Source organism: Erinaceus europaeus, chromosome 17 (assembly GCF_950295315.1).
Source record: "Erinaceus europaeus chromosome 17, mEriEur2.1, whole genome shotgun sequence".
Taxonomy (NCBI): domain Eukaryota; kingdom Metazoa; phylum Chordata; class Mammalia; order Eulipotyphla; family Erinaceidae; genus Erinaceus; species Erinaceus europaeus.
Genome location: NC_080178.1, coordinates 4,545,825 through 4,568,724, shown reverse-complemented (window position 1 = coordinate 4,568,724; position 22,900 = coordinate 4,545,825). Strand labels below are relative to the sequence as shown.

Here is a 22,900-nt window from a genome sequence, read left to right as displayed (position 1 = left end):
CTGACTTCCTTATCAGGTCTCCACGTCCGCTTCCTTTCAGCTCTGTGGGACATCCGAGGGCCAGGACAACGTCCCATTCATCCCCTTGCCAGCTGTGCGGGCAGCTCCTGGCTCAGAGAAAGGCATGCCTGTGTTTGTTGAATGAATAATAAAGCCCCAGGCTCACAGAACCAGCACCGCATAGGCATGTTTCAGGGGATATTACTGCTCCCCGGGGGAGACGGGGAGCCAGGGCTCAGAGAGAGAAGCCGAATACCAGCACAGGTCTGGCAAGTGGGGTGGGCACAAGGTGAACCCCACTCTGTCTGGCTTTAGCCTTCCAACAGGCAGCGGCCTGGGAGGAGACACAGACACGGAGCCTGTTTCTTGCAGGTACAAGGCCCAGGTTCGCTCCTGACACGGCAGAAGCCACAATATGCTCGTCTCGCTGCTTGTTACAAAATAAATTAAAAGATTTAATTAAACGAAACTGGACCTAAGGGGGGGGGGGGGCAGGCAGTGGCACACCTGATTAAGTACATATGTTACAGTGCGAAAGGGCCTGGGTTCGAGCCTCCGGTCCCCACCTGCAAGGGAAAAGCTTCATGAGTGGTGAAGCAGGGCTGCGGGTCTCTCTCTCTCTTCCTCTCTCTCTCCCCCACCCCTCTCAATCTCTGGCTGCCTCTATCTAATAGGTAAAGACAGGTGTGTTTTATTTTTAACATTTGTTTATTCCCTTTTGTTGCCCTTGTTGTTTTATTGTTGTAGTTATTATTGTTGTTGTTATTGCTGTCATTGTTGGGTAGGACAGAGAGAAATGGAGAGAGAAGGGGAAGACAGAGAGGGGGAGAGAAAGACAGACACCTTGCAGACCTGCTTCACAGGTGAAGCGACTCCCCTGCAGGTGGGGAGCAGGGAGCTCAAACTGGGATCCTTACGCCGGTCCTTGCGCTTTGCACCACGTGCACTTAACCCGTTGCACTACCACCCGGCTCCCGTAAAGATTGTTTTTTTAAAAAAACTGGACATAAGGGTGGGTGGTGCTGCTCCTGGCTGAGCACACACCCCCACCTGCAGGGGGGAAGCTTCACAGGTGCTGAATCAGTGCTGCAGGTGTCTCTGTAACTGCCCCACCCTCTCAGTTTCTCTTTGTCCTATCAAATGAAAAGAAAGGAAGGAAAGAAGGAAGGAAGGAAGGAAGAAAGAGAGAGAGAGAGAGAAGAAAGCCACTGGGAGTGGTGGATTTATCAAGCAGGCACTAAGACTCAGCAATAACCCTGGCAGCAATAAAAATAAAATAAAGGGGAGTCAGGCAGTAGCACAGCAGGTTAAGCGCACATGGCAAGAAGTGCAAGGACCGGCATAAGAACCCCGGTTCTAGTCCCCGGCTCCCCACCTGCAGGGGGAGTCAATTCACGAGTAGTGAAGCAGGTCTGCAGGTGTCTGTCTTTCTCTCCCCCTCTCTGTCTTCCCCTCCTCTCTCCATTTCTCTCTGTCCTATCCAACAATGATGGCATCAATAACAACAATAATAACCCCAACAGCAATAAACAACAAGGGGAACAAAAGGGAAAAAAACAGCCTCCAGGAGCAGTGGATTTGGGGTACAGGCACTGAGCCCCAGCGATAACCCTGGAGACAAAAAATAAATACATAAAATAAAAACCTACACTTTCTTTTCCTTTTTTTTTAATATTTTATTTATTTATTCCCTTTTGTTGCCCTTGTTGTTTTACTGTTGTTGTAATTATTATTGTTGTCACTGTTGTTGGATAGGAAAGAGAGAAATGGAGAGAGGAGGGGAAGACAGAGAGGGGGAGAGAAAGACAGACACCTGCAGGCCTGCTTCACTGCTTGTGAAGTGACTCCCCTGCAGGTGGGGAGCCGGGGGCTCGAACCGAGATCCTTACACCGGTCCTTGAGCTTTGCGCCAACTGTACTTAACCCGCTGCGCTACCGCCAGACTCCCCCAAACCTACACTTTCTTTCCCAACTCTGCAAATCTCAGTGATCCTCCAAGGTCTAGCCAAGCCAGCTCTTCCATGAAGCTCCCCTGACCTCTTGGGCTTGCTGTCACAGTAACATCTTTTGGTCAGGTAGCACAGACCCTACACATTGTGAAGGAACTCCGTATGTGAACTGAGTGAGTCATCTTTTGCTTGCTTTGTTTTGACTTTATCCCAGAGCACTACTCAGCTCTGGCTTACAGTAGTGCAAGGGACTGAACCTGGGACTATGGAGCCTCAGGCATGAGAGAGTCTCTTTGCAGAACAATTACACTGTCAGCCCTGCCCAACTCACCGAGTCTTTAAGATGACACAACAGGGCAGGCTGAACAGTGGGACCAGGTGGCTGAGCCAAGTTCACATGACCAGCAAGGAGCGGAGCTGGGGTGGAACCCAGGCAGAGCCTGCTCTCAGCCACTCTGCCAGAAGGGGCTTCCTCCAGAGCACCCATCTCAGCTCTGGGCTCTTGATAGGAGGATGGGGCAGGGGAGGGGGGTAGCTCTCACTCAGGCATATGCAGTGATGGGGCTTGAACTCAGGGCCTGGTGAGTGCCAGCCCTGCACTGAGCCAGCTCTCTGGCCTGTGCCTCTGGGCTGTTCCAGCACTGTTGACTGCACGCGCGTGTGCAGACACACACACACACACCATCTCTCCCTCTCAACCATCCTGTTCTGCAGAAGGCTGTTTCCAGCCTCAGAAAGAATGAGGTTCTGGGGCGCTGGGCAGTGGTGGCTCACCCAGTTAAGCACAGACACTACCATCCGTGAGGACCTGGGTTCAAGCCCCCAGCTCCCCACCCGCAGGGGGTTCGCTTCACAGGCAGTGAAGCAGGTCTGCAGGTGTCTCTGTCTTCCCCCCCCATATCTCTCTGTCCTATCCAACAACAACAGCAATGGCAACAATAATAATAACAACTACAACAAGGGCAACAAAAATGGGGGGAAATGGCCTCCAAGAACAGCGGATTCATAGTGCAGACACTGAGCCCCAGCAATAACCCTGGAGCCAAAAAATAATAATAATAATTTTTTTAAAAGGGGAGCTGGGCGGTGGTGCAGCAGGTTAAGCGCAGGTGACGGAAAGCGCATGGACCGGCATAAGGATCCCGGTTCGAGCCCCCGGCTCCCCACCTGCAGGGGAGTCGCTTCATAGGCGGTAAAGCAGGTCTGCAGGTGTCTGTCTTCCTCCTCCTCTCTCCATTTCTCTCTGGCCTATCCAACAACAAAGATAGCAAAAACAATAATAACAACAGCAACGATGAAAAACAACAAGAGGAACAAAAGGGGAAAAAAAAATCTTTTAAGGAAAAAATGGCCACCAGGCACAGTGGATTTGTCCTGAAGACACCGAACAGCAGTGATAACCCTGGTGGCAATAACATATATATTTAAAAAAAGAAGATGGGCCGAATGGTGGCGCACCTGGTTGAACACACATGTTACAGTGCACAAGGGCCCGGGTTCAAGCCCCGGTCCCCACCTGCAAGGGGAAAGCTTTGCGAGTGGTGAAGCAGGGCTGCTGGTGTCTCTCTGTCTCTCTCCCTTCCTATCACCCCCTTCCCTCTAAATTTCTGGCTGTCTCTAGCCAATACATGAATAAAGATTAAAAAAGAAGAAAGTATGAGGACCCTCGATGCCAGGTGTGTGAGCTGACAGGCTCCCACGTCAGTGGCCTCACTCACTTCTGCACACACACGACTGTCCCACACACTGAGCTGGGCATCCCTGGGAGTCCTGAGTCAGAGGGGTCCGGGCAGAGCCCTGAGTGGCAGCTGGGCTGTAGGCGGGCCCGGGAGCCGAGGGAGAAGGAGAGCGTCTGAAGGCCTGGGATGGGCCAAGGAGGCTGGGGTGGTGGACAGGCCCGGGGGGGCGGTGGCTGCATCTTTAGGGGTGAAGACGGGGAACAAACGCCGAGGGGCAGGAGGCAGCAGAGCACACACCCACTGTGCGTGAGGCACTGGGTCCCAGCCCTGACAACAGGCCTCAGCACCTTAGCCAGCACCAGTGGCTCATGCATGGTGGGGCAGTGGGGCAGTGTCTGTCTGTCTGTCTGTCTGTCTCCTCTCCTCACCCCCACCGCACTTCATCTCTTTCAAAAAACAGAAAGAGTCAGGAAAGAAAGAGAACAGTCACAGAAAGTATTTTCTTGCCTAAGTATGCACTTAGGATTCCAGTACATTCTTTTTTTTTTTAAGATTTTACTTATTTATTCAATATTTATTTATTTGTGGTCTGGGAGGTGGCGCAGTGATAAGGCTTTGAACTCTCAAGCATGAGGTCCTGAGTTCGATCCCCGGCAGCACATGTGCCAGAGTGATGTCTGGTTCTTTCTCTCTCCTCCTGTCTTTCTCATTAATAAATAAATAAAATCTTTTAAAAATATTTATTTGTTTATTCCCTTTTGTTGCCCTTGTTGTTTTATTGTTGTAGTTTTTGTTGTTGTTATTGATGGCGTTGTTGTTGGGTAAGACAGAGAGAAATGGAGAGAGATGGGGAAGACAGAGAGGGGGAGAGAAAGACAGACACCTACAGACCTGCTTCACCACCTGTGAAGCGACTCCCCTGCAGGTGAGGAGCCGGGGGCTCGAACCAGGATCCTTATGCCAGTCCTTGTGCTTTGTGCCACCTGCTTATTTATTTATTATTGGATAGAGACAAAGAGAAATTGAGAGGGGAGGAGGAGATAGAGAGGGGCATAGACAGAGAGACACCTGCAGCGGACTTCACCACTTGCAAAGCTTTCCCTCTGCAGGTGAGGACCAGGGGCTCTAATACGGGTCCTTGCGCACTCTAGTGTGTGTGCTCAACCAGGTGCACCGCCACCATGGCCCCCTCCAGTATACTTTTTTTTTTTTTTGCCTCCAGGATTATTGCTGGGGCTTGGTGCCTGCACTACGAAGCCACTGCTCCTGCAGACCTGCTTCACCGCCCATGAAGTGATCTCTCTGTAGGAGAGGAGGCAGGGGCTTGAACCGGGATCCCTATACTGGTCCTTGTGCTTCGTGCCATGTGTTCTTAACCTGCTGCACTACCACCCGGCCCCCTGCAGTACATTCTTTATCAGGGGTAATGGCAAAGACCAGACCCCCCCCCAAAAAAAAAAAAGGCCTTGGGAGTGCCAGGTTCAACCCCCAGCACCACCAGCAGCCAGAGCTGAACTGCGTGCACTCAGCCTCTGCTCGTAGTTAATGGCCACTTCTCTGTCTCTTAACACGAACTGGCCAGCTTAAGCCTCACCAAAAGCCCGCACAGCAGCGCCCTTACCACCCCCACTGCACAGAGAAGCAAGGCAAGCAGAGACTCTAAGTCCCAAGTCACCGCTCCTCCTCTCAGCCTCCCGTACACACACACACACACACACACACACACACACACACACACAGCCACCCACTAGATAAGCCACCAAGGACTTACTGAGACGCACCTGTCACCTCTCGCCAGCAGGCCCGTCACCACCGGGCCTGCTTCCCTCCCCCACACCTGCCTGCCTCCTGCCCCATCACTTTCCAGCCCCTTCTCCACACACCAGTGACGGACAGGAAGCCCCGGGGTAGCCCCTAGTCCCCCCTCCACGACAGCGGGTGAGACTCCAGCTCACAGTGGCTCTGTCTCCGGGTCCCCGTGGCTGGACTGCGGGCAGCACAGAGTTCAGTCCCGGGAGACACCGTGTGTCTGAGCCGAACAGTGCTCCGATCTCTCTCCTCTCTCATGAATAAACAAACATTCACAAACTAAAGGTTGGGGACAGGACCGGCAGGTGGCATATCCGGGTAAGCACACGTCACCATGCACAAGGACCAGGGTTCGAGCCCTGGCTTCCCACCTGCAGGGGGACACTTCACGAGCAGTGAAGCAGGTCTGCAGGTATCTCTCGGTCTCTCTCCCTCTCTCTCCCCCACCCTCTCAGTTTATCTCTGTCCTGTCAAGTATGATAGAAAGAGAAAGAAAAATAGGGAAAAGAATGGTTGCCAGGAGCAGTGAACTCATAGTGCCGGCACTGAGTCCCAGTGAAAACCCTGATGGCACTAAAAATAAATTAATTTTAAAAAATCAAAAATAAAATAAAGGTGGGACGGTCGGGGGGGAGCTTCCCAAGGAGGCTCTGATGCCTGTGTCTGAGGAACAGCTGAGGGTGGGAGGGCCTGGCCCTGTTCCACACAGGAGCCTAAACTTTTATTCTGGCGTGCTCCAGGCTCCCCAGCTAGCAGGTGGCACTCAAGGCCACATGCAGGCTTTCCAGACTGTGAGGTCACTAAAACCGTCTGCCTTCACAATAAACAGAAAAGTCACTACTGTTTGGAGAGGGTATGTGAATTGCTGGCTTTTGAGAGGGGGACACAGCATGATGGTTACGCAGAGACTCTCATGCCTGAGGCTCCAAAGTCCCAGGTTCAATCCCCAGCACAACCATATGCCAGAGCTGAGCTGTGCTCTGGAGAAAAATTAAAATAAAAATGAAATAAGTACCCAGGGAGGCAGCTCAGGAAAGCACAGGACTTGTGTGCTAAAGGCCCTGGGTTCAAACCCTGGACTGGAATGTACTGGATCCAGACCTGTTTGTCTTCCTCTCAAAATAAGAAAACAAGGGCTGGGAGGTGGCTCAGCACATAAAGCAATCAGCTTATCAAGCACAAGGGCCTGGGCTTGATGTCCACAGCATCAAAGGGAGCTCCACGGGTAGTGAACAGAGTCAGTCTCTCTCTCTCTCTCTCTCTCTCTCTCTCTCCCCAGAGCGCTGCTCAGCTCTGATTTATGGGAGGGGGGAATTGAAACTTGGGTTTTGGAGCCCTAGGCATGAAAATCTTTTTTGCATAACCATTATGCTACCTCCCCCCACCCAGCATTCTCTCTCTCTTTTTTTTTTAATAATTATTTATTTATTTATTCCCTTTTGTTGCCCTTGTTTTATTGTTGTAGTTATTATTGTTGTTGTTGTTGTTGTTGCTGGCATTGGATAGGACAGAAAGAAATGGAGAGAGGAGGGGAAGACAGAGAGGGAGAAAGATAAGACACCTGCAGACCTGCTTCACCGCCTGTGAAGTGACTCCCCTGCAGGTGGGGAGCCGGGGGCTCCTCATGGACCAGGATCCTCATGCTGGTCCTTGGGCTTTGTGCCACATGCGCTTAACCTGCTGCGCTACCGCCCAACTCCCACCATTCTCTCTCTTAACTATTTAGAAATTTTACAGTGGAGCAGAGAGACTGGGCCCAGAGATGGCGCAGTGCTGGATCTGAAGCGTGAGGTCCTGAGTTCAGTCACCTGCACCTAATGTACCACAGTGGCGCTCTGCTTCTCTCTCCCCCCTGAAGACACTGTCTTACAAACGGGCTGGAGAGACCACTGGGCGGTGCCACCCCTCTCCGTTTCCTCCTGGAGTTGCATGAAAAAGCAGAGTGGTCCGGGAGGTGGTGCAGTGGATAAAGCATTAGACTCTCAACCACAGAGGTCGCAAGTTCAATCCCCGGCAGCACATGTGTTAAGAGTGATGTCTGGGGAGTCGAGTCGGGTGGTAGCGCAGCGGGACCGGCCTAAGGATCCCGGTTCAAGCCCCCGGCTCCCCACATGCAGGGGAGTGGCTTCACAGGCGGTGAAGCAGGTCTGACGGTGTCTGTCTTTCTCTCCCCCTCTCTGTCTTCCCCTTCTCTTTCCATTTCTCTCTGTCCTAGCCAACGACAGCAACAACAACAACAATGATAAAAACAACAAGGGCAACAAAAGGGGGGGAAACGGTCTCCAGGAGCAGTGGATTCGTGGTGCAGGCACCGAGCCCCGGCAATAACCCCGGAGGCAAAAAAAAAAGAAAAAAGAATGATGTCTGGAATCTGGGAGTTGGGTGGTAGCGCAGCGGGTTAAGCGCACATGGCGCAAAGAGCAGGGACCAGCGTAAGGATCCCAGTTCGAGCCCCCAGCTGCCCACATGCAGGAGAGTCACTTCACTCTCCCCATCTCTGTCTTCCCCTCCTCTCTCCATTTCTCTCTGTCCTATCTAACAATGACGACATCAGTAACAACAACAATAATAACTACAACAACAATAAAACAACAACAAGGGCAACAAAAGGGAAAATAAATAATTTTTTTAAATTAAAAAATAAGTAAATAAATAAAATCTTTTTAAAAAAAGCAAACAGATACTTTTTTTTTTTTTTTTTGCCTCCAGAGTTATCGCTAGGGCTCGGTGCCTGCACTATGAATCCACTGCTCCTGGAGGCCGTTTTTTTTTTTTTCTTTTCTTTTTATATTTATTTATTTATTTTTCCCTTTTGTTGCCCTTGGCTTTTTTTTATTGTTGTTGTTGTTGTAGTTATTATTATTGTTGTTACTGATGTTGTCATTGTTGAACAGGCCAGAGAGAAATGGAGAGAGGAGAGGAAGACAGGGAGAGAGAAAGAGAGACACCTGCAGACCTGCTTCACCGCCTGTGAAGCCGCTCCCCTGCAGGTGGGGAGCCGGGGACTCGAACCGGGATCTTTGTGTCAGTCCTTGCACTTCGCGCCACGTGCGCTTAACCAGCTTCGCTACCACCCAACTCCCCGAAGACACTTTTTTCCCCCAATTTGTTGCCCTTGTTGTCGTTATTATTGTTGTTGTCATAGCTGTTACTGTTGTAGGATAAAACAGAGAGAAATGGAGAGAGGAGGGGAAGACAGAGAGGGGGAGAGAAAGACAGACACCTGCAGACCTGCTTCACCGCCTGTGAAGCGACTCCCCTGCAGGTGGGGAGCCGGGGGCTTGAACCGAGATCCTTACGCCGGTCCTTGCGCTTTGCGCCACGTGCGCTTAACCCGCTGCGTTACCGGCAAACTCCCACAGATAATTTTAAAAGAGGAAAAGAGGGAGTGGAGAGCTCCCCAAAGCAGATAAGAAGGAAGTGACTATAACTTTCAGGAAGCCGAGGCTCCCCACCCTGAGGTCTATCTGCACCCCGAAAAGCCTTCCTCCCCCAAGGACCCCAAGTGTGGGAGCATTCCCCCTCCTCCTTGGCTGGAGGAGACTCTACCAGAAGTATGATGCGCACAGCACATGACAACAGCCACCCAGGCAACAAGGGACAAACAGAAGGTGGGGAATGAGGTTGCAGCTTGGGGAGGGAGATCACACTGTCGCCTCGGGCCCCCACACCTGCACACCACCCGTATCTGGAAGCATCTAGAAGCCTGCACACAGGGCCTCGCTGGAGCCTTTCTTCTCTCAAACTCTTCTTCCTATCTCTCCACTCACTCAACACAGCTGTATCAAACCCCACGAAGAGCCTGGGACCAAGTCAGATGCAGGGAAGAGAGATGGGTGGACCTGTGCTTTCTGTCCACAACACACACACACACACACACACACACACACAGACACAGGTAACCTGCCCCACCCAGCAGACTGACACCCACCTACATCTCCCCTCCCCTCTTCTTCATGAAACCCACACACAGTGGGTCACATACGTGGCTGCCCCTCCACACTCCTACCCAGCAGACCTCCCTGCTCTGATACGCACCTGGCAACACCCCTTACGACACACAGGTGCCTGAACGCCTCTCCCACAGGACCGCACAGCCACCCAGGAAGCTCACTGGCTCAGTGGGAGCCTTAGGCCCGTGGGTCCTGTCGGGGATGGATCCCCGGTCAGCCAGAGGGCAGGCCCCAAGTGGCCTGGGTGAGACCACAGCCATCTACTGTCACTGCCCAGATTCCTCTCACACTGAGTCAGAACACTGCTTCACCTTATCTTCTTGGGAAGACTGGGGGAATGAAATTCCTGGGAGGGTCAGGCAAAACAGCTCACTGGGTAATGCATGTGCCTGCCGTGCTGTGCACACAGTGCAGCTTTGAACCCCAGCACCATGTGGGAGGTGCCAAGCCAATGGAGAAGTTCCAGTGCTGGGATGTGTCTCTCTCTCTATGTCAATGAAAAAGGGGCCCAGGAGCAGTGAGATAAATCTTCCTTGCTCAAGGATCCAGCCGTGCAAACAAGAAAATAAATAAATAAATAAATATGTATTTATATGATATATATATGATTCCTGGTAGAGCTCCTATGTCTCGGTGAGGCTTCACTCGCCCCAGTGGTGGGCTGCTCATCCTGTCTGGGCTTCCAGCTGTAAACACCCGATGGTGGAAGCCCATGCACACCAGCGCACACGCTGCCAGACTCCGGGGCCTCTGCAGGCAGCCGCAAGGACGTGCGCTTCACAGTTTGGGGAGCACCTGAACTGAGGGGGGGAGGTGTGAAGGTGTCAGATCCACCTCGTGTGCAAGTTCCTGGAGATCCAGCTTCACCGGCAGAGGCAGCCCCCAGCCGTCCCTGCACAGGCCCCCACACCACCGGGACTCCACCCATGGCTGGCCACGTGTCCCCAGCCACCAGGACACCCATGCCCACAGCAGATCCAGGGCTAAAAGTCACATAAACACACCCCAAAAGACTCCCTGACCCTGTGGCAGGGGAGCAGGGGGGCCTGCAGGGCGTGCCAGCCTGAGCTCCTGGGCTGGATCCCAGGCACCACTGGTACCAGGAAGGGCTGTTCTGGCTCGCTCTCCCTTGTTAATAAATTAATCTTCGGGGTTGGGCAATGGTGCACCCAGTTAAGAACACAGGTTACCATGCACAGTGAGCGGAGTTCAAGCCCTCAGTCCCCACCTGCAGGGGGAGAAGCTTCATTAGTAGAGAAGCAAATCTGCAGGTGTCTCTCTGTCTCTCCTTCTCTAGGCCCCTCTCCTCTCGATTCCTCTCTGTTCTATCAAAATAATTCATTTAAATTAATTAATTGATTTCAAAAAGACATCTCTCCCCCCTGGAGGGCAGACACATAACAGTTAAATGACAATACCTTCTGGGGGGTTGGAGGAGCACATCTGTGCAAACATCTGCTCAGGAAACAGCCCTGCAGGCCAGAGGTGGGGAGAGACACGTGCTGCACCTCCAAATGGAGGGGGGCCCATTTCCCCACTGCGTGGCCTGATCAAGGTACCCCAGCCATCTTTGAGACCCTCCGCCCCCTGCCCCAGGCGAGGCCCCACTGCAGAACACGGGCACATTCCAGAATCGCCCACTGGACCCCACCCAGCCCACTGTCACACCACCAGGGGTTGTGCTGCTCACAGCAGAGCACAGCCCGCCCCCCACCCACCTCTCCCGAGACAGGGGATCCACTAGGTCTCCTGCGGCCACCACCAGTCCTTAGGTCCCTCGAGCAGATCACGCTCCGGGTCCCCGCCGCCAATTAGGTGGCCACCAGAAAACGTCGTCCCCCTGGAGCGCAGCCGCCACCTGGCAAGCCCCACACGCCCTCACCCCCGGGCTGCACCCGCCATGCTGTCAGGACTCCACCGTGGAGACTCCCAGCCCTTCGCCCGCCCGCAGACCTGCGCCTCCTCGGCTCAGGCCCCGCCCCTCGCCGTAGGCCCCGCCCACCAGGCCTCATAGCCCCGCCCACACGGTCCATCTCCCGAGCCCTCACCGAAGAGGCCCGCAAGAGGCAGGCCTCCGCCCTCTCAGCAACCTCTCACCGAACCCGACCACAGGTCACTCCAGGACGACGGTGGAGGGTCCAAGGACAAGCTCGCGGGGCCCTGCCCACACGCTGAACACACTCCCGCAGGCCCAGGCTGGCCCCGCCCACCCGCGCCCCGCCCCGCGCTCACCTTCGCTGCAGAACTTGCCGCCGAAGCCCGTGTGGCTGCAGTCGCAGCCCACCTCGCCGGGCGCCAGCACCGTGCACAGGCCGCCGTTGGCGCAGGGGTTGCGCGCGGGCGCGCAGAGCGGGTCGGCGGCGGCGCCGCGGAGGCCCTGGCTGCCCAGCAGCGCGGGGGGGCGCTCGCCCAGCTTGAGGTTGGCCAGCAGCCCGCGGAAGGGCGGCTCGTACTTGACGGTGCTGAGCGTGAGCGCCGACAGGCGCACGTCGGGCGGGACGCCGCCCACGAACAGGTCGCTGGCCACCTGCATGTCGCGCCGCTTGGAGCGCACCTCGGCGGCGCGGGCCTCGCCGTCCACCGCCAGCGCCGTGCGGCGCGCGTCGCGGGTCAGCAGCACCATGTGCCAGCGGTCGTCGGCCACCGGCGTGTCGAGCTGCAGCGTGGCGGGCTCGGCGCACGACAGCGTGAAGCGCAGCCGCAGGCGGCCGTCCAGCAGCAGCAGCTCCAGGAAGTCGCAGTCGCCGCCGTCGTCCAGGTAGAGCAGCAGCGCGCGCGAGGCGTTGGTGCGCAGGCTGAAGCTGAGCTCGCCCGAGCTCGCCGCGGCCGCCCAGCGCGCGTAGCGGGCCCACTGCCCGGGGCCGCCGCCGAACTCGAGCGCCGCCGCGCCCGCCGCCAGCACCGGCGGCAGCAGCAGCAGCAGCAGCAGCGGCAGCGGCAGCAGCGGCAGCAGCGGCGGCGCGGGCGGCGGCCGCCACCGGCCCCCGGGCGCCATACCTCCGGCCGCCCGGCCCCGCTCGGCTTCAGCGCGGCCGCGGGCTCATGGGGCGGCGGGGGGCGGCGGGGGGCGGCTCCCGCGCCGAGCGGGGCTCCCCGCGCTCACAGGTCAGGGGCCATGCGCGCGGCGGCGGCGGCGGCGGCGGCGGCGGGGCAGAGGCGCGGGTGCCGGCTCCCCCCGGCGGCGGCCCCTCCCCCGCGGCGGGCTGGGGCGGGGGGAGGGGGCGGGAGGCCTGCGGGGAGACAGAGGAGGGGGGTTAGTGGGGGCGCCGAGGGGGAGGCCGTCGGGCCGGCCCCTCCCATCACACCAGCAGCTGGCCGGCTGGCTGCCTCGTTTTGTTTTTTTAAACCAGAGGAGGCCGGCTCAGCCCCGGCTCGTCTCATGGTGGTGCGGGGGATTGAACCTGGGACTGTGGAGCCTCAGGCACGAGAGTCTCTTTGCAGAATCACTATGCTGTCTATCCCCGCTTCCCACCCCGCCTTTTTAAAAATGTTTTTACATTCATTTGTTGGACAGAAACGGAAATTAAGAGGGATGGGGCAGACACACCCCTGCAACACTGCTTCACCACCTGCCAAGCAAGCATCCTCCCTGCGGGTGGGGAGCGGGGGCTTGAACCCTGGTCCTTGCGCACTGTAACCTGTGCTCTCAACCAGGTGCGCCACCCCTACCGGCCCCCTAAGAAAACCATTTTGCCATCTTCCCAGCCCGCTGGCTGCCTCTAGGACTAGAGGGGCCGGCCCTGACCTGCAGAACGTTCTAAGAGAGCCGGAGTCACCACGTGCCTGGGAGTCCTGCCACTCACTGGGGGACATCACTGGTCTGACAGGCGGACAAGTGAGCGAGCGGGCGAGCGCCGGGAGGCCTGGCCCCGCTCTCGGTCAGCACCGCGGCCAGCTCCCGCAGGCAGGCCCGGCGCGGTGACCCAGCGTCCAAGCCCGCAGCCCCGCCTCCCACAGCCTGCCACAGCTCGCTAGCTCTCATCAGCTCCAGATACTGCATAATGAAGTTGCTAAATAATTCATTGGGATTAATTAAATGCCAATTCGTCAATGGAATCACTGGGTAACCTGGCTGGGCAGGGGGCAAGGAGAGAGAAGGTGGCCTGACCCCGGTTCCCTCTCCAGCCAGCAAGGACTCTACAGACCACACTACCCTCCCCTGACCCAACCTCCGTATCCACCACCCTCAACCTCCAGGTCTCTGACCTTAGCGGCAGGCCTGGCCCCAATACCAGAAGGGGGGTGGTCTTCTTCACCCTGGGGGCTCCCCTCCCCAGCCAGGGCTGGGGGTGCCACCGGGAGGGAGGCAGGCAGGCTCATTTGCATAAAATTGCCTTTCTGAAATGATTACCCTTGTAACGGGCTGTCAGAGAGCAATTTATACCCCACGCCAGGGAGGGGAATTTGCATCTCGTTAAATTCTGAGTCGTAATTATTTATATCCAACAACCCTCCTGAATATTGCATTGATTTTTATTTTGGGGAGGGAGGAAGGGAAGGAGGTGAGAAGAAGCCTTGGAGAGAAAAGCAGGGAGGGGCCAGATTTAGGAAGGGGGGGAGGGGCAAAGAGGAGAGCAATGGCCTGCAAAGTGCCAGGGACAGCAGAGTGATGGAGAAGGTGGCCGGGTGGGGAGAAGAGGGGAGAGACGCTAGAACAAATGAGATTCCCAATTCAAACAGCATTTGTCAAGGTTCCGGTCACTGGACATTTTTACAGATGTCACTTGACTTAATCTCGCTGAGAAGTGTCATTCTTCCCATTAGCCTGTGGGGAAGCCCACACACAGAGACCAGGGGACTCGCCCAAGGTCACACAGCCGGTCATGGGGGGGTGGCTGAGCACGTCTCTCTGAAGCCAGAAACCCAGTGAAGGAGGCTGGGGAGACAGCATAATGGTTCTGCCAGAGATTCTCCTGCCTGAACTCCAAGATCCCTGGTTCGGTCCCCAGCACTACCATAAGCCAGAGCTGAGCAGTGCTCTCCTCTCCGTGTGTGTGTGTGTGTGTGTGTGTGTGTGTGTGTTTGTGTTTCTCTCTCATCAAAATAAAATAATTATGAGAAGAAAAGAAACCCAATCAAGGAGACAGGGAGGGGGGGCGTCAGCTGCTGGGGTAGTTCCGTGGCGGGAGGCTGGACAAGCAGAGGGTGAAGAGTGGGGAGGTAGTACAGTGGTTCTGCAAAAAGGGTTTCATGCTTGAAGCTCCAAAGCTGCAGGTTCAATCCCCAGCACCACCATCAGCCTAATCTGAACAGTGTTCTGGTAAGAGAAAAAAACAGAAAGGAAGAGGGAAAAAAATAAAATGAAAGGCAGAGAGTGACTTGGAGAAGAAGGAGGGTGTGGGGAGCTAGAAAGCTAGGGCTGGGCCGGGCGGTGGCACACCCAGCTGAGCACACTTGTTACCCTGCACAAGGACCTGGGTTCAAGACCCCAGTTCTCACCTGCAAGGGAGAAGCTTCACAGTGGTGAAGCAGGGCTGCAGGTGTCTCTCCATCCCTAACCCCCTTCCCTCTTAATATCTCTCTGTCCTATCAAGATAAATAAATAGAAAAAAAATTAAGAAGGCTAGGGACACACCCCACCCCCAGCAAAAGGCAGGAAGAGAGGTTGAGCAGAGTCATAGGACGCAGAGACGGTGGGATAGGCAGAGGGGCAGAAGGAAGGGGGTGGGGAGGGCCTAGGCCATCCAAGAATCCTCAGGTCCCTGAAGCTGGCTCCTTCTGACACCTGCCCCCCCCCACTCCTGCTGGCCCTGCTGGGGACTCAAGTGGCCCACCCAGTCCCCGCCCCCCAAGCAGGGGAGGCTGGTAGAGCCCAAAGCCTTTTCTCCCTCCAAACCCTGGTGGGGGGTTATATATAGCTTCGCAGTGCCTCTCCTCATTGGGTAATGGCGATAATTAACATTCGCGGGCTAATTAGCCAATCAAATTAAATGCAGCACCTGCTTCCAGCCTGATTGACGCCCCTACCCCCCCCCCAACACACACGCACATGCACACACCCCAGCCCAGGGCAGAGGAGGGAGGACCCTCAGACCTGGTGAAGGGAAGAGCCAGGCTCTCCATCCTCCTCCTGAACTCCCCATCCCCAGCCACAAACACCCTGTCACCCCAGCAGTGGCATAGCCTGGAAGCCAGAAGAGTGACAAGTGACCTCCCTTCACCCCTCCTCTGCTGGGGTCTCAGTCTCTTGCTGACCCCTCCTACCTCTGGACACTACTTGGGGGAGGGAATTAATTAGCTATCGATTAGCTGGCGGAGGGAATAGGATTCCGTGCTTCTGTTCACCCCACCCCCCAGCTCTGGAGAGAGGCCTGGTCCCCACCCCCACCCAGCCCGGAGCCTCTGGGGACAGGCAGAGGGGCTGCAGCTGAGAAAGCCCAGGGGCCTCCCCCTGCCCCCACCCAGAACGGAGGAGGAGGACAGTGAAGGGCACACCCCACCCCAGGGTCCCCAGAGCCAGAGGAATGTCCCCCAGGTTGGGGGGCAGGGGAGGAGGTGCCAAGCTAGTGAGAGTCCAGGTGGGGTGAGCTGTGGCAGGCTGCCAGGGGCTTGGGGTGGCAGGGCTGGCCAGCAGGAAGCCCCAGCACCCCCCCCCATGCTCTCTCCTGGGGCCCTGGGGACAGCTCCAAGCTGGCTGGCAAAGCAGAGTCCCAGAGGAGTGTGGGCTAACCGGGCACCTGAGGCCCTCGCACCCCGGCCCACCCTCCAGCTGCATTCACGGTCCTCCCAGCCCCAGGACCCAGCTTCTGCTGTCCATCTTCCAGTGAGTGGGGAGGGGGGTAGGCAGTGCCAAGGGAGCCCCAGTACCCACAGAGTCCAGGCTCCCCAAGACCCATGTCCTCTTTGCTGGCTGTGCCCACTTAGGGACCTGGCCTCTCCCCTGCAATCAGACTTCTGCACCCAGACAGCTCCCTGCCCCCCACCCCCCTACAATCTCAGATAAACAGTGTGGGGGGGGGCTGGTGGGGATGAGGGGGCCCAGAGGCTCTCGGGACTCTGCTGTCCCCCATTCCTCTCCCTCAGACTCTGGGTGTCCAGTCTTAACTTCTTGATCAGGCTAGAGGCCATGGGCACCCAGGCTGCACTTTGGGGGTGCCCCGGGGTGCTGAGCTCCAGGCTGGACCACCAGGCACTAGGCCTCATTTTCTTTGGTTTGGGGGGGCAGGGGTCATCTTGGCACCCCAGGGAGGAGCAAGGGACGAGGAATGGAGCTGAGCACTGGCGAGTACCCAGAAGGCTTGGCAGGCTTCGCTGTCCCTGACGCTGGCCTCGGGCCCCCCAGGACTGCCCTGACTCAGGTCCTGCTCCAGAGGCCAGCAGAGACCCCAGGGCTCACGAGCTTCAACCATGCTCAGCCCCTCACATTCCAGATGTTTCCTGAGGCTCCCAGCCCCCGGGCATCCAGAGTTCCTGGGCAGGAAGTCCCCAACACCCTGCAGAGCCCTGGCTGGGGGAGGGGGAGGTGCTGGGGGCTTCCCCGGGATCCCCTGGCCCCCCTCCACACAGCCCTCCAGCTCAGCCAGGAACCCGGCCGCCTGCCCGAGGCTCCCCCTGCCAGCTGGGAGTGAGAGTGGGCCTCCCCCGGCGCCGGAGTCATCACACGGGTTTGCGCACATTCTGGCAGCCCCAAAAGGCACCATGGACAGGTGGGGACGTGGACGCAGGGGGTTGGGGGGAGGCTTTGGCCTCGAGCCACAAAGAAGCCCGCTGGCACCAGCGGCCCCAACACTGGAGTAGGCCTCGGGGGTGCAGAGCTCCCAGGCAGTGGAGGGGTGGCAGCCGAGGAGGGGATATGGATTCCCAGAGCCCCGAGGCCCCTGGCAGAATGTGCATTCTGGAAGGTTCCCGCTCCTTCCTGAACCCTTGGGCAGCACTGACAGGCTGCCCTCAGCTCCCTGCCTGGGAGGAGGGGGGGGTCTACACCCCTTACCCCTCCGCTGCACTGGATGGAGCAGTCCCCAGAAGCCCCCAGCTCTTTCTGACTGTGTGACCTTAGATAAGTTACTTAGCTTCTCTGGGCCCAGGTCCCCTTATGCATCAGAGAGACATAATACCGGTGGGGGGTTGTTAAGATGAAGAGTTAATAGAGGCAACACCCTGGGGGACTTGGTGGGCAGGATGGGTGCGTGCGGCCCCAGGTTCTATCTTCTGCACCCCGGGTTCCAGAAGGATGCTCTGCCCCCCCCACCCCCAGCCCCTGTCTCAAAAGAAACATAAACCAGCCGTTTAAATGCTCCACTTCAGCGCTTCGAGTCTGCGAAAGTCTGCATCTCTCGCATCTCCACTGCTCAGCACAGTCTTGGGGTGGGGGCATGTGCGAGGCCAGGTGTGATGGGCACACCCACACTTGAGCATGGCAGAGCTGGGACTCAGACTCCCCCCAGGGCTCCTCCACGCCTGCCAAGGAAGTCTGAAGAAGCAGAGGAGCCTCACAGCTGCGCTGAGCTGAGAGTGAGGTGTGCACTTGAAATGGCATCCAGGCTGTGCCAGGTCTGGGTGGGCTGGGGACCGAGGTGCCACTGAGTGACTCGGCAGCAGAGTGTGGGGCCTGGGGGCTTGGTGTGAGCAGACACCAGCCTGGGTGGGTGTGTCCCAGTGATACAGAGAGCAGATGGCTCCCGGAGCAACCTTGTGAGTAAAGAGGAGGTGAAGGGGACCACCGGAAGGTGTCCATGACAGGTGTGTGTGTGTGTGTGTGTGTGGAGAAGGTGACGGTGGCGGGGCGCTGGAAATAGCTGCCTTTTCCTGGGGGTGCTGCTGGACCTGACACATCCAAGTGGGGTCCCCGGAACGCTTAGCAAGGAGTGGGCAGTTGATACGCACCCCTGCTAACGGAATCAGCTCAGCACACCTCTTGGGAGGTCCCAGAGGCAGGCGTGGGAGCCCCCATTTGACACACAAGGAGACGGAGGAGCAGTGGGGGGAGTCCCCACCAGGCCCGGTGTGTGAATGGCTGTCACCCACCAGCTGGCACCACACACACACACACACACACACACACACACACACAAGGGTTTGTTGAATGAATCCCAGAGCCCCAGGCCTGCTGCCGGTCACCCCGACAGATGGAGCAGCAGGGTGGGGGGGCGTGTGAGACACACAGAGGGGTGTCCCCACGGGGATGGGGCCAAGAGCTGGGAATCAACAGCAGCAGGCTCCAGCCTCACCCCCTGCCCCCCCACCCCAGTAAGGGAGGGGCAGTGCTGGGGGCCAGGGCGCAGGGAGGGGGTGTAAAGGCACGAAACTGAATGATGGAGAGAGAGTGGGGGAGAGGCTGAGGGTGTGTTTGCACGCATGTGAGTGTGCTCACCCAGGCCTGCGGCAGTGCGTTGAAAACCCAGACAGGATGGGGGAGGGGGGACTTGATGCTCTGTGCTGGGGGGGCAGCATCTCGAGGGTGTGTCCCCCCAGACTGGTGTTCAAAGGGGGCAGGTGAGCCCCACATGGCTGCGAGCCTGGGAGGGGGCTGGCTGAGGGCAACCTGGGGACCACGTAGGAGCCGAGCGGTGGGAGAGGCCCCAGGCTTGAGTGGAGGTGGGGGAGCCTGGGTGCTGGGCCGCCCACCGGGGGGCGTGCTGTGTATGCAGGTGCCTGCGGCTGTGTGGGTGCCACTGAGCTGTCTGCATCAGTGTTGGGGTGTCTGTCACCAGCGAGAGCAGAAGGGGCTGGGCTGGGATAGAGACTGGGGCCCCACCCCCACCCCTCTAGAACCCAGCCCCGTCCTCCTCCCGGCAGCCCTGGGACAAGGAGAGGGTCCTGGGTTCCTGGAGACAGAGGTCTCTACCTCCCACCTCAGCCTGTGGGTCAGTCTCCCCCAGCCCCGCCGGCCGGGACGCCCTGTGCTCTGACAGCAGAGACCCTCCCCTTACCCCGACCCTCCCCTGACTAAGGTGCAGCCTCGCTGGAGGCAGGAGGGCTGAGGGGCCAGAAGCCATAGTGGCTTGCAGAGCCGCCAGCCTCCCTGTCCTTCCTGCCTCCTCTCTCTCACCTCTCAGGCAGAAGACACCCAGCCCGCAAGACCACCCTCCTCCCCCCACAAGAAATGCCCAAGGAGGAGGGGGTGAGGGGAGGGGTAGGAGCCACCCACCACCCCACCCCCTCCACATGCCAAAGCAGAGCCCCCAAGACGCCCCCAGAGCACCGGAAGCCCAGGCCCCACCCCCTCCATGGAACCCACTCCCCTTCACCCCCAGACACCAGGAGACCACCCTCCCCCCGCCAGCCCCCCTCACCCAGTAGGTCCCCAAATGCCTTCGCCCAAAACCCAGGTGGGGGATGAGAGTAAAGACAGCAGCCCCCCAAAGCCCACTGGGCCTCCAAGGGTCCGTCCAGGGTTCAAAGGCTCGTGCCCAGCCCAAAGCACCCGGGGCAGACGCCCCCCCCCACCCAGAAAAGCGGCCCCCTCCCACCTCCTCCCCTGCGGCGCTGCCTGACCAGCCCCTGCATCCGCCCCCGGCGATCCGCCCCGCCGGCCCCCTCCCGCCGGCTCCCCTTCTCCCTCTCCCCCCAGCCTGCCCCCGCGAGCTTCCGCTCGGCCCCCGGCCCCATCTTACCCCTGTCAGCCACCAGCACCTTGGCACCTTCCCCGCCGCCCCTCCCCACAGTCCGCTCTCGTCTCTGTCTGTCTGCCTCTGTCCCTGTCTCTGTCTCCCCGGATTCCCAGCCTCGGGAATGGGGTCCCCGGCGGTGGCCCCGTTGGAAGCCCTTGGCCCGGCCTCTGCCCCCCGCCTGTCCCTCCCTCCTGCCCCGTCCTCCTCCCCGATGCCCGGTCCCTCCCCTGCGGACCCTCCCCAGCAACAGCGCCAGGCCCCGCGGGAGGACGAGACGCGCGGCCCCCGGGGGAGGGACCCCTGTCCAGAGCCCCCTCCCCGGCCTCCGGATACCCCTCCTCCCCGCCCCACCCCTCCCCCTTGGCCCTCCCTGACACCCCCAGTCACCCCAGATCAGAGTGGGCCGGGCCCCTAGCACCGGGAGCCCCGGGCCCCCCGCCCCCCATCGCTCCCCTCCCCCCCCCCGGCTCCGCCGCAGCCCCCCCACCCTACCTGGTCCTGGGGGCTCCGGGCGCCGCAGGGTGGGGGCGCGTCGCCGGTGGGTGGCAGAGCCGGGCCGGGTGTGGGCCGCCTCGCGCCTGGCGCTCCCGCCGCGTCCCCGCCCGCCCCGCCGCGGTGCCGCTGGAGGAGGCTGCTCGGCGAGTCAGGGCGGCTGCTCCCGCCGCCGCATCCCTGCAACACCGACTGACGGCAGCGGCCGCGCCAGCGCCCGCCCCCCGCGCGCACCGATTGGGCCACGCCGCGCCAACGGACGAGCGGCTCAGCCAATGGGGGCTCAGCAAACCCCCCTTCCCCCCCCCCGCCGCCAGACCTCGGAGTCCCGGCCCCCGGCCCCCCGCCCGCCGCCGCCGCCACCGCCCCCCCCAGCCCTGATGTTGGGTCTCCGGCCGCAGACCTCAGGCCGAGCCCCGAGCCTTCTCCGGTAACCCAGGCTCCCTGCTCTCCCCGCGGGGGTCTTCCCCCCTGCAACAAGCCCCCGCCCCGGGAAGATGCGGGTCGCGACCCCGGGCCCCGAGGGAGCGGACGACGCGGCGGGGCTGCAGCGCCCTCTGCTGGCGGTCCCGTGAGGCCCCAGGCTGCTGGGGTACCCGGGCACTGCCCCACCCTCAGCCCCAGGGGGCTTTTTCCAGGGGCGGCCCCTGGGGACCCTCTAACTTCCCTGGAACCCGGGTGGGGGGCGATCTCCGCAGGGCCAGCTGGGGGCAGAGGCTGGGGTGGGGGGTGAGGCAGAGATGAGGGCGGGGAAGAACTAGGGGCCAGGGTTTCCCCCAGGACACCTCTTGGGGAGTCCCAGGTGTGAACCCCGGAAAGGAGTGGGAGTCGGCCTAGGGGCAGGTGCGGTGCAAAGCTCTTTCTGCAAGTTCCCTGAGCGGCCGCTGCCTGCAGCTCCCCCAGCTCTGAGTTTCAGAACCAGCGTGGTCTTGGGGTGCAGGTGAGGGGGAGCGAGAGGAGGGCCCCCCTTTTGCCGGCTCAGCGAGAAGAGGACCCGGCACCTCGTTGTTCGGGCGGCCCAGTGGCCCCGGGGCTGAGGGTGAGGCCGCTTGTGTGCACCTGCGGGACCAGCCGTCACCTACACAGCGGGTGAGACCGGCCCTTCCTAGGCCAGCGGCGACAGGCACGAGGACACTGGCATGTGTGTTTTAAAGCTCGCCTGTGCCCTGGGTCCGAGCTGGCACCATCAAAGCCGTGCAGGCCCGCCCCTGTGCTCGCAGATGTGCCAAGAGCAACTTGCTGGAAACCCCCCCCCCCCCCAGCACGCTGGGGACTGGCCGTGTTTCCCGGGACAGGTGCACGCAGGGGGCCTGCTCCCCACCCCAGAGCGGGCATTCTGAGCTGATGTCCATGCCAGTCTGGGAGCGGGTGCAAAGGGGACCCAGGCTGCATGGGGGTGTTTCCTCAGGCTTGGGGAGGGAACCCTGAGGCGGGTCTAGACTCAGGGCCCACACTGACCTTGGAGAGACCCTCAGACTGGCCCTGCCAAGGCCGCCAGAGGAGCTGAAGGATGGGAACTGCTGAGTCAGGGCCCAGGGCGGAGATGGCCTCCCGAAGCCCAAGCCCACTGCCCTGCCCAGCCCCCACCGCTCCTGGGCCCAGCTCACGGGAGCACATGCACACACACGTCCACACACACATTTGTCCATCCAGGCACCCGGGCACAGGTGGGCAGACAGACAGCTGTAGTGACTCACAGACTGTCTCAGATCCTTATAGCTGGGCATGGGGGGCGAGAGGGCAGGGGAAGAGGAAGGGAGGTGAGAGTGGGCTCCCTGGGCCATCTCTGCCCATCAAGGGCAGGAAAGGTCGCCTGGCAACTGCTGCACCTCCCTGCCCCTCCCCTCAGCTCAAGGGAGTCTGCCCCCAGGGCCAGAAGCTCAGACCACCTGGTGTCATGGGGACCCAGGGACAAACCCTCCAGCCCTGCCCCCCAGGTACCCCCAGGAGGTCACACCTTGGAGAAGAAATGCAGCACACAGAGGCAGCGTGGCCGGCACACCGCATGCACACACACGGGCACAGCCTGCGTGCCACCCTGTCACACGTCACCTTCCTGGGCAGGGCAGCTGTGGGCACACTGGGAAGTGGCCTGGCAGGGGCAGAGGTGGTGGGAGGGGAGCGCCCGCATGGCTGCAGGGATGGAGGCGGTGGCGCAGAGAGCTGCTCTTCACAACACAATCGCCGTCTGTTGTTATAGCAACTCAACCCCCAAATCATGAAACGGATATTACAGCCTGCAAGGGGGGAGGGGGCTGGGGACAGGACGGGGGAGGGACAGATCAGGGCATAAGGATGGGGTTAGCAGGGCTGTGGCTGAGGAGTAACTGGGTGGGAGATGAGGAGACCCCTCCCAAACGTGGAGCATGACAAGGGGAGTGGGGTCTCAAAGGGAGAGACAGGTGCAGGATCAAGAGTGGGGGGCTGGCCACCGCCAGGTCACCTGATACTGTGCTTTGTCATTGAAG

The 22,900-nt window shown here is 59.3% G+C and overlaps 1 protein-coding gene across 13 annotated transcripts in view; it reads right to left on the bottom strand.

The window, feature by feature from the left end:
- NRXN2 (neurexin 2) overlaps positions 1 to 12,475 on the bottom strand; it is a 108,937-nt gene extending 96,462 nt beyond the window's left edge. For 3 of the 13 annotated variants that reach the window (XM_060176138.1, XM_060176139.1, XM_060176141.1), the window contains exon 1: positions 11,623 to 12,474. In XM_060176138.1, coding sequence (XP_060032121.1) covers positions 11,623 to 12,385 — 763 coding nt within the window. In that variant the 5' untranslated portion in view covers positions 12,386 to 12,474. Of the gene's footprint in view, positions 1 to 11,622 lie in introns of all 13 variants that reach the window. The other 10 variants (XM_060176140.1, XM_060176142.1, XM_060176146.1 and 7 more) reach the window with 6 other exon arrangements.
- Between the last annotated feature and the right edge of the window lie 10,425 nt (positions 12,476 to 22,900).